General features: G+C 45.3%; 1 protein-coding gene across 1 annotated transcript in view; it reads right to left on the reverse strand.

Moving 5' to 3' along the window:
- TGFA (transforming growth factor, alpha) overlaps positions 1-11,710 on the reverse strand; it is a 94,014-nt gene that overhangs the window by 49,347 nt on the left and 32,957 nt on the right. The window contains exon 2 of the mRNA XM_012731439.1: positions 11,193-11,246. Within this exon, the coding sequence (XP_012586893.1) occupies positions 11,193-11,246 (54 nt within the window). The remainder of the gene's footprint in view (positions 1-11,192; positions 11,247-11,710) is intronic.

Genomic DNA, 11,710 nt, shown 5'->3' on the forward strand with positions numbered 1-11,710 from the left:
GCAGAACAGGCAGAGCGAGGGAAGTACACTGCTGAGGGGAGCAGTGGGCGGGTCAGGAGAGGTCTGCCAGCCATGTGGAACTCCCCCAGGGCAGGCAGGGATCGAACTCTCCAGGAAGTGGCTTAATCTTCTTAGTGCTGTGTTTTAACCCACTGCACCACCAGGGAGGGCCGCCTGCCTGGATCTTAAAGGACAATTCAACCTTCTCTAGTCAGAACGTTTTCACAATGGCGGTAAAACCTGAGTCAGCAGTTTCCCTGGGATCACCAGGCTGACTCCATGGTGAGGGCACCCTTGCCACATGGAGCTGCTGGCTCGGACAGCTTAGTTAGACAGCAGCCAGAGCTTCTAAAGACACACTCATTCAAGGAGGACACACATGCCAGTGGCCCGAGCACTGGGCACTCATTCACTCAACAAAATATGAACTCAGCATTCTCTCGTTGCCAGAATTTAAATTATATAAGCCTTTGAACGCCAATAAAAATGCACTGATGTTTTACAATACTGATATCGTCAAAGCCCTCTCCCCAAACAATATCCTGGTTTAGGGGACATAATTACAAAATGATACTCCTTAAGCCGGGTTTAAAACCTAAGTCAACCTGCACTACCAATGCCAGAAAAGTCCTTTTGGAAAATTCCTTGGGTTTAATTAGCCAGTGTGATGCTTTATGAGAGTAATTATTCAGAAAGTTCTGTAGCATCAACACTCTTTACAGAGATAGGTGATTTTAATTTGAAAGGTGATTGGCAGGGATCAAGGCTGTCTCAGCAGAGCAACTTCCCTCAAGCTCAGTAAAACCAAGCTGGCTTGAGCCTCTTCTGCTGTATCCTAATCACAGATGCTTCTCATCCTGCTGGGGAAGCCAACTGTGGCTGTAACTGGTGAGACGCACCATGGTGTAGATGAGTTAACGGGAAGTCAAGGCTTTTCACTTGTTTCAGAATTCTCAACACATATTAAAGTTAACTTGTTGAGAAATGGTCTGGAGGGCATATCCTCTTTTGAAGTTCGCAGACTGGGGGTCCTGGATGCTGAGCCAAACAGATTTTTATATCTCTTGTTGCTATGCCAGGTCTCAGATGGGGAAGTCTTTGGTGGTGGTGACACTCAGATTACAAATCTGCCCCTCCAGGGCATCTGCTGCAGTCCCCTTGGGCAGAGGGCAACCTGCACAGGGCCTGTCTGGCACAGGCTGACTGATAACGCTGTGGAAAGTCATTCTCAAGTAACGGTGTGCAGCACCCCGTTTCCTATGCCCACCACGGCCCTGTGCATTGATACCCACATTCAGTCATAAGAATATTTCACCAATAAAGAAAGCTCAAATTGTTCCCCCGATCCCTCTAGTTTATTACCCTTTCTCAAGGGTACCAAAGAACTTACCCTTCTTTTTCTTTTTTTTTTCTTCCATGTGGTCACCTGGATTGTTAATCCTAAAAGCCATTTAATCCCAATAGCTCTCATTTCACAATTAGTTATACTCTCTGTTTAACTGCCTAATTATTTCTCCACTTTTAAACATCTCTAACCTGAACTCCCACTTAGATTCTTAAATCATTCGAGTCAAAAGGGAAATTAGAAGTGAACTTTTTCATATAAATCTCTATAAATAGTCCCCGCATGTGATCACAACCCTCTCTCCGAACCCTTCTCATGAAGTCAGAGCGACCGACCCAGGCTCGGTTTTACACAAAGGTGGGTGTCAGAGGGCTTCCATATGGCCAGTGCAAAGGGGGCACCCCTAGGAGTGGCCAAGTCCTTCTCATCCTGGTGCTGCGACAGCCTCTCTGTACAGCATCCTTGGTGGTTCTCGCCAATTTCTCTATAACCCTAAATATCCTTGCTCACAATGGAACCCGGTCTCCCACATCTCCCACAACTGTGACCCAAGGGGCAGAGGCTATTTCCTCTGCCACCGGGACTACAATTCTGAAAGGCAAGCTCCGTCACTGGCATCTATGAGAGCAGCAGCTTTCGGAACACCACTTCCCAAGGGCAGAGGAGGTTCCTCTGAGTGTCACTGAGCATGAGCTAGCTCGCTCATTTAGCAGGATGACTCTTGTGCACCCTGATGTGTTTGAGCCACTACCTTAGAACTTAGCTCCAGGTGATAAGAGCAACACACAGATACAGCTCTTGCTTCACAATAAATGCATCAACAATAGTATAGCGAGAGAAATAGCAGGAGCAACTCACACTTGGAGTAATTATGTGTGTGTGCACAGCGCCAAGAACTTTACATATTATCTGTTAATCTTCATAATAATCCTATGGGTAGGTACTACTATTTACCCTATTTCATTGATAAGGAAGCTGAGTCCAGTCAGGTGAGCCTCAGCTCACCTAAGGTTTCACAGCTAGTAAATGGAAGAAGTAGAATTTGAACTTGGCCTGACTAGTTCCACAGGCTTCACATTCTAGAGAGGCCCTAGGTTTGGGGCTTCAGAAAAGTGTAACCTTGCAGTTGAAACCTAGAAGTATCAGGTACTTAAAGTTTTCTGCAAAGAGGGTCAAGACTTGAGAAGGAAATGACCATAGCCAGAAAGTGTGAACACACATGCTTAGAACTGGAAGATCATTTGGAAAATATTCTCTTGGGGTCAACCTCCCCAGATAGCAAGGTTCCTGGGGGTCCTGCTCTGCAGGAGGATGAGGCCTGGACACCAAAACTGCAGGGGTGAGGGCAACCCTCATGCAGGTGTGGCAGGTCCCTTCACCCCCGAGCCAGCGCATGGCCTGAGTCTCAGGGATAGTTCAGTGGAGGGGCTGTTAAGACCTCTTTGGCCAGTACTCAGCCCACACTGCCAGACAGACCTGCAGAGCAGGTTGGCACCTACTGTCTTGTCTTTCCTTTAAAAAAATAGTCCCCTCCCAAAAAAACCCTGTCACAGTCCCTTTATTTAGTATTAAAACACGATTGCTGATGGAAAACAGGAGAGTACAGAAAAATTTAAAACCATTTATAGTCCACAATGTAAATTAAAACCACAGTTAGACACCATCTCACATCTGTGAGAGAGGCCCATGTCAAAAAGATCAGAAATCAACAAATATGGTTGAGGATGTGGCAGAAAAGCAACCATTGTACATAGTTGCTGGGAATGTAAACTGGTTCAGCCTTTAAGGAAATCAGTGTGGAGGTTTCCCAAAATGTGAAAAATAGATGTACTATACAATCCAGCAATTCTACTCCTAGGTATCCACCTGAAGAATGCAAAAAACACTACTCAGAATGAGTATTCACATGTCTATGTTCAATGCAGCACTCTTTACAATAGCCAAGTTATGACAACAACCCAAGTACCTAAAGACAGAGGAGTAGACTAAGATGTGACAGTATTCGTGGAATACTACTTAGCGAGAAAAAAGATGAATTTTTACCATTTGGGGCAACCTAGGTAGAACTGGTGGGGCTTATACTAACTGAGCAGTCAGAAGGAGAAAAACAAATATCAGATCATTTCACTTACATGTGGACTATAAAACCAAATAAAACAAAGGCCCAATCAAAATCAAACCTGTAAACATTTAGGAAGTCTACCTGTAGAATTAAGACCACCAGAGGTAGGCCTCCATGTGGCTCAGGGATTAAAGTCTTAGCATTATCAAGCTATCATCAGCCACCGTGACAAAAGTTCAGTCCCAGGCCAGGAAGTTAACCCACATGGCACAGATGTTCCCCTCAGCAGTGTATTTCAGTTCATCTGCCTGTTCTGCTCCCCACTCTGTCTCTGGTGAATCTTCTCACCCCCTGCACTTCTGGCCTTCACCCCAGATCTTGTATGCATACATAACTAAAAATAAATCTTAAAAAAAAAAGAAGAAGAAGAAGACTGCCAGAAGAGGGGGAGGATAGAGAGCAAAAAGTGGAGGAGGGCCCACAAGTCTGTGGTGGAGGGCTATGAGTGCCTTCATGGTGGATGTGATGCGTGAGCTGAAGAAGTGTGATTCCATGCCTCTGAATCACAAACAGTGCTGCAAACTAACATCATCACAATAAAAAAGATCCAATCAAATAAATCAGTTCACCAAAGTTCAGTTTTAAAAAATTAGGAAAAATAATAAGATCACCCATATTTCCGTTAGCCAGAGGTAAAATGTTAGTACCATACCTTTGCCCTTTATTTTTGTGTGGATGTATAGTTTATGAAATCGAGACATCCTTCAATTCTATGTACTATTTTTTCTATTTCTATATTAAGTATCCTACTCAGATCATTGGGTACTCTTTTATCACTAAATATGCTTTATCAATAGGATTTCAAAAGGCTTTTGTTACAGCCAATCTATCATCCTGTGCCTTACTATTCCAACTTGCTGACATTTAAATAGGTCCACTTTCACTATGATGGATAATCACCTAACAGCTCTGATAATTTTTGTAAAATAAATGCCTAAATGTGAATCTTGGGCATGGACAAATGCATGGCTTTTGCTTTCTAAACCTAAGGAACTAAATTCTCCATTAATACTAAGCTATTTCCTAGAAAGCCAATATCAGCATCCATAGCAATTTTTGTAGTTATCTCACCTCACACACACTAGCATTTAGCATTATGCCACTTTGGAAGGTTTATAATATTATATCCACCTTCCCCAGGGGAGTCTGAGCCCTTGAGTGCAGGCCTTCACTGTGACAAGAGTCTGGCACACAGTAAGTGCTTAGCATTGCGGTACTTTGTCTCACCCAGGTCTGAGGAGGCAGCCTGTCTTGCCAGGCCTGGGCCACTGGTTGGCAGCTCGCTGCTCCTCAGCCTTCCCTTCTCAGCCCTGCACAGCTGCTGGGTGACCCCTTGACCAAGAAAGACAAACAATGCAACTCTCCAGCCTCGGAGTGAAGACCGGTATTAGAATAATCTTTGTGGCAGGCACAGACTACGCGTCCTGAAGTGTCATAGCCAATAGTACTGCAGACAGTCTCACTCCTGATCAGCTCAGGGCCTGGCTTCTCAGTGCTTGTGTGGATTTACTGAGGGCTGGCTGACCCCTTAAACCAACCCTCTTTCGCCTAGGCTGATGCCTGGTCGGCTTCTATTCTTGAACCACAACATACCTGGTAGATAACCTCTTAGTTAACCTCAATAGCCATAGCCTAAGAGAGTGTCCCATCACAGGGAAAACTGGTCCAATACCAAGGACCAAACTGACCAAGATGTAATTTAACAAAGAATAAAAAAATACAGGAGTCCCCTTATCTGAGGTCTCAGTTACCTGCTGTCAGCCATGGCCCACAAATACTATACATAGTAAGATACTATAAGAGGCCACATTTTCATGGCTTTTATTATGGGATATTGTTATAATTGTTCTACTTTATTATTCTTTATTGTTGTTAATCTCTTAGTGTTGTGCCTCATTTAGAAGTTAAACTGCCCCAGGTATGCATGTATAAGAAAAAAAACAGGCCTTGGTACTATCTGCAGTTTAAGTATCTACTGGGGGGCTAGGAATGTGTCCCCCACAGACAAGGGGTGGGCTCTTGTATACAATTTGGCACTTTGATGAAAAATGGAAATTGGGAGAAGCAGGGGTTTTATTATCAAAGAAACCCATCTTGGGAAATCAGGACTTTGTCTATGTTTATGACTTCTTTTAAGAGGTGAAAATCATCAACGTTGTCTCTGATTCTATTTCCTCTGAGGGTGGAGCTCATGTTATTCTGTAGCTCTCTAGGCTTAGCACAATGTCGGGTGTGAAGTGGTACTTAATATGTGTTAAATAAATGAGAAAATGAAAAGGTGGGAATAAAGTAAGGTCTATATTTTTAAAATCCAGTTTTCCACTTGACTTGCTTCTTTCAAAGATGATACATATTCTCTTAACTCCGCTTGACTTAAGACAAACTCATGATCTACCCAGTTTCATCCTCTCCCTTCTTTTGTGAAGCATCTAAAGCCCTCAGCACACAGAAGCTGTGAGGTGACTAGTTCACCAGCCCATTTCGGTATTTACCAGTTAAGCTGTGTATTTACCAGAGGACATTTGTGTTTGTTCCCAAACCTGTTTATGTCAGTTGTACTCATAATTGTATTTACGTAATTTAATTACACATTACGTAAACTAATGAAATATCTGTGCATAAGGAAAGAGCTGTTGCTCTTAAGTTGAGTGTTTTGGAAAGTCTAGAAGGTGAGTAGATTAAAAGAACTGCAGTTAAATGAGGGATGAAGAAGATAGCTACAAAAGACTACGTGTGTTAGCCGAGTATGTGACATACATGGGTCTAGAGAGATTTACACACTTATCTGGCAAGTGTCTAAGTTCTTAGACTAAAGGAATCAAACCTGAAAATTATAAAGGATGTGATGGGGGTACAGATTACACAAATAAAATATTGCAGATGCCAACATGTGAATCGGTGTATAACTGAAATGGGAGGACATGAAAAAATACTTGTTTCTTTATGTAATACATCTGAATTGCTCTAATCCATAATAATCTCCAATCTTCCAATCTCATTGAGGAAGAATGTTGGTTATGACCTACTAAAATGATTTTGTGACCTATCTTCACCTGGCCTGCCTGCAGAACACCTGCGTTTTTCAGCAGGGTCTGGATGAGTACAATACAAGAGACTTTCTTTGTTTGCTGTAATTCCAACTCCTTAATTTTATTTTTAATTTTAATTTTAACTTTATTTTTGTGTAGAAGAATTGGATTGTAGGCCAGAGGTGCAGTGGTGGGGCTGGTGGGGGGGGCACGAGGAGTGAGAGGACTCCCCAGAGACAGAGTGGGGAGCAGAAAAGGCAGATCTACTGAAACACAGTGCTGAGGGGAGCAAGGGGTGAGACAGGAGGGGTCTCCTGTCACCTCCTTGGCCGGGATTGAACTCAGGCTGGGACTCAACCCCTAAGCCACCAGAGAGGCCCACTCCTTAATTTTAATGATGAGGGAACTGAGATTCAGTGAGGCTTAAGAGCTGTCTCTCTAAGATCACATAGCTGGTGGGTCAAATTATGATCATTGATTCTATATCCTATGACCTGTTTGTTACCCTGTGCAACCTTCCTTCTGAGCCAGCAGTCTCCCTTGTAAGAAGTAGAAAGTGCAATGAAGAACTGGGTGACAAGGAAAAATCCTTGAGAGGAGAAAAAGAATCCCTCATTCTGTCTTGCAGCTCCTTAGTGCTCCAGGCATTCTTTAAAGCAAGTGAGTTCCAGCACATGCAGGTATATGCGCTTTGATCCCCAAACCCAGCCCGTCCAAATCTCTTGTGCTACAGACACATATTTGGAACAGTGAACCTTATACCTGGTAGAACACGTGAGCCTTCTAATTTTAGAATGACTTCAGCTCCACGTGGGAAAACTCCAGACAATGGAACGGGGAAGCACTTTGCAGTTCTGAAAAGCTTTTGTTAGGTGAGATGAGCAATAAACAGATCCCTTGCTTGCTGGCTGACCCATGTTCTACCTGTTTTCCAAACAAGCAACACCTTCAAAGGCTTTTCCCTGTAATCTGCTTTGCTCTCCCTCTGTACCCCCAGTCTAAACTTGCCCTCTCAACATAGTTAAGCTCAATGTCCCTATCAAAATCTGACCACCATCTCCCCAAGCAAGCTGATAATGGTGACCTTCCCATGAATAACACCAGTGTGAATTTTCATGTTCTTTCATCACTGTCTCTGAAAAGTCTCCCAGACACTAAATTAAGCAAGCCTTCAAACACTCCCCAATTCCAGGTGGGTGTCATTAGACACAGGTTGGAGGAAGGAGCAGAAGTTCAGAGGTTTAAAGAGTCACCTAAGCATCAGATCGTGCAAGGCAGATAGCAGAGCGAAGCCGGGAGCTGGCTCCCAGGTTCCCCAGCAAGGCCCTTGCCACACCCCTTGGTCATTAGTGTGAGTCTCATGAAAATACGAGAACCAGATGGGCGGCCTGGGAACCGTGCAACATTTCGGAGGGTTAAGCAAGCAGCCACCCAAAGACTGAAATGGGTGCATTCTGTCCCTTTTAAGGGGCAGTAAGAGGTGCCTTTGAGTACAGGTCATAACTCAAGGGAGTGTGACATCTCTTCTAAGCTATAGGTGCTGCCCCCTTTATCCTGCCTCCAGCTAATGTTTCTTTTCATGCTTTACAGACTACTAACCAGATCAATTTTTTCTCTCTCCACCGCCCAGACTATTGATTTCACTCTTGTCGCAATGATTTTCTAAATCAGGCATTAGGCAGTCAGCCAAAGCTACTTATGTCACAGGCTCTTGCTTTGGGCTCACTTGTGTGGTGGGGTCCTTGAGCATAAAGATAGAGAAGGACTGTATTTTTGGATCTTGTTCTAAGAGAACGAAGTGGGTGATAGTCACACTGCCACTTCCCTGCCCTGGATGCTTGGGGCCGTCACCAGTGATGACTGTCATGTCTCCTAACTGTCTGAAGGTAGACTCATAATCCCTCACAACACAGCTTCCCCGATCATCCTTCCAACGCATCAGAATGGTCTTGTGAAAAATCTTAGTATTCCCAGTTCAAGTCCAGCAGAGGAGGAAGTTAAGGTTCAAACAGGAACCAGGTGAATAAGTTGTCCCCAACTGAAGTCAACACCCACTGGCCCACCTGGCCCACCACCCAGGAGTCCTGACCACCAGCCTAAGGCACCGTGACCTTCAATGTCCCTCCCAAGGTGGACGTCCGAGAAGCATTTACTAATGACAACAGTGCCAGCTTCCTGTGCCTCTGGATCATCCACTCTCTACAACAGGGGGTCTAAAAGAAAGGAAGACTGGAATGAAACCTCAGTAAGAAAGGCTAGGGCAACTGTCAAGTAATGAAACTGTGGAACATTTTTTTTTTCTCCAGTTGCACTAGAAAGCTCTATGGGATCTGCACCTGTTGCTCTGAGCCCACATGCAACCCTTGATTAGCACAGGGGTTTGGCAATTTCTGAATATGTGTCACTGTCCCTGCTCTCACCCCTCACATGGCCCACAGAGTATCACTTGACCAGTTACAGGGTAACACGCAACACAGAGGGACGAACACTGTCTTCTGAATGTACATAATGAGGGAGAGTGCATGTCAAGTGCTTGTTGACACTAGAGACGAAAGGAAAGATGCAACAGAAGTCAGTCACTACTACAGCAAGGACAGTCATTTCTAAATAAAGGCAACAGGGCAGCCTCCCTAGTGGTGCAGGAGTTAAAGTCTCAGCATTGTCAGGCTACTGATAGCCATGGACATCCCCGGCCAGGGAGATGACCCACATGGTGCAGCACCTCTCCTGTCTCACTGGCTGCTCTCCTCAGCAGTGTATTTCAGTAGATTCCCCTGTTCTGCTCCCCACTCTGTCACTAGTGAATCCTCTCACCCCTGCATCTCTGGCCTGTACCCCAGTTCTTGTATGCATAAATAAATAAATCTCCAAAAAAAAAAAAAGGCAACAGGTTTCCCATGTCTGCTCAAGAGTGACCAGGAAAACCTCAAAGGGCATAGGTAAAAGGCTCCCCATGGAACAGTCTCAGGCACGACACCCCCTAGGGGTTTCTTCTTCAGATGAATGGATGGGGACTGGGAGGGGGTGGACCAGAAATATTCCCTCCCTATAGGTTGTGTCAAGCTTTGCCATTATTGCACCTGTCACCTGCCGGTGGCTGAGTAGAGAACTTGACTTTTCACCTATGAGGTCTTACAGTGAGGACTATGGGGGGCTGAGGATACACTTGGAGGTGAATGCATGCTAGGAGGGGGTCTAGTCAGCTCTGCAAACAGTGAAGTCACTAAGATGTCCTCGCCAGCCCCAACACATTCACATCTGAGCACTTGGTGATGGGGGAGGTAATAAAAAAGTGAAAGAATTGCTTCATGGAGTCTCTAGTAAACACTGGACTCCAGAAGCTCTGCTGTGGAATAGACACACCCTTCTAGCCCAGCCCCAACAAAGCAAACCACGGAGGAGGAGAGGCATTTTTTTGCTGGGGCAGTGTGGACCACGTGGCCTGGACAGCTTAAGGGGCAAGTGCATCAGGACAACAGTGCCGAGGAGCAACTGTGGTGCTGCAGAAGCAGTGGGGCCCATGGGACTGGCGGCATCACCTCCTGTGTGTTAGGAGGGAAAGGTCTGGAACAGGTGAAGAGCAAAGTACCAGGGACTCTGTGCGGTTGGTTAGAAAATAACTGAATAGAAGAAACTGCCCACCCCTCACTCCACAGACCTCTCTAAAATAACCAGGGAGACAGGGCAGGGGGCCCCTGCAGAACAGATGGGCATACTCCATGCCGACGAGAGAACGGGGAACTGGCACACCCATGCTTTGCTGGAATAAAACCCAGCTCCATTCACTTGGATGGGTAATTAGTAAATCAGCAAAAAGCCAAAAAAGAATACAGCCATTCTTGCTATGGTAGAAAGAGCCCCACCCCCACTCCCCCAGAAAGGAAAAAGCTTCTAGGTATGAAGATGTAGCATCGCCACTTAAACTGGAGGCAACAGAAGAATCCAAACAGGAATGCTTCATCCAAGTACATATGTCCATCTTAATGGAACATCATGACATTTCATTTTATTTAATGCTATTTTTGGAACATCATGACATTTTCAAAGGATACATTTCTAGTCTTTCCAGCAACATGGAAAAATGCACAACCCAAAACTTGACTTTAAAAAACAGGAAGCAAAGTTAATTTCCTCACTGTGACTACTTGTGTGAGAATATGGGTGTGCAGAGACAACACCTGGGAAGGAGGCATCGCATCGGGGCCCCGCTTGGTCAGAGCAAGGCCGCAAGTGTGTGGCCTCTGACGTTTCCCCAACTTTCTAATCTTTTCATCTAGGCTCTTTAAAATGAAATCAGGAAAATCTGACTACGAATGTTAAGATCATTGATAACTAAGCAAAGACACCAGACAAAAGCAGACAAGAGCTCAGGTGGCCGGCTTCTTTAGATGGGTTATCACATGAGCTAAATATAGGGATGGTCCCCAGCTCACAGGTCCTGCCGACTGCTCTAGACGCTTCCCAGCAACCTCGAACAGCAGGGGCCGGGGGTAGGAGAGGGCTCTGGGGAGGGGGGGAAACAGCCCTGCCCAGGTGTGTTCCCAGAAGCACAGACAGCCTCAGCCCCTGAGACCTCAGAGCTGGGGGTAGCAGGTCCAGTGGGCTCCACAGCTGGGTCTCGCTCAGACTCCATGACCCAGCCAGGCTCTGCTCCCTCCCCGCACACCACATGGCATCCCGCAGGGCACACACTCACCGCTCAGGGCCGAGGTGGTGTTCTCCAGGGCCTGGCACACAGCCAACAAGATACCTGTTCCGGGAAGAAGAACGAAAAGATAAGAGTCGGCTCAGCAAACGACTTCCTTGGGATTTGAGGCTCAGCCCCCAGAAAGCTACAGAAGTTTTGACAAAGCAGCCTAAGGCAGGTCTAGTTACAGGATTTGTGGGGTGCAGGGCAAAATGGAAGAGAGGGACACCTGTTCAAAGGTGGGAAAAAAGTGCCATGAAATGTCCAAAGCTTTTTCCTGCTCTCTACAGTCTCTTTTACCACTTGCCATGAGGTTTTTGTCTTTTTCAACACCTTATCAATACAGTTTTTGAGGTAAAATACACACAACACAAAATTTGCTATTTTTAGTCACTTTTTTTTTAAAAAAAAGAGATATTCAGGTTTTTTTCTTTTTTAAGATTTATTTATTTGTGCATACAGAACTGGGGTACAGGCCAAAGGTGCAGGAGCGGTGAGAGGATTCACCAGAGACAGAGTGGGGAGCA

This window comes from Condylura cristata, unplaced genomic scaffold (genome assembly GCF_000260355.1).
Source record: "Condylura cristata isolate star-nosed mole 26May11 unplaced genomic scaffold, ConCri1.0 scaffold00031, whole genome shotgun sequence".
In the NCBI taxonomy this organism is placed as follows: Eukaryota; Metazoa; Chordata; class Mammalia; order Eulipotyphla; family Talpidae; genus Condylura; species Condylura cristata.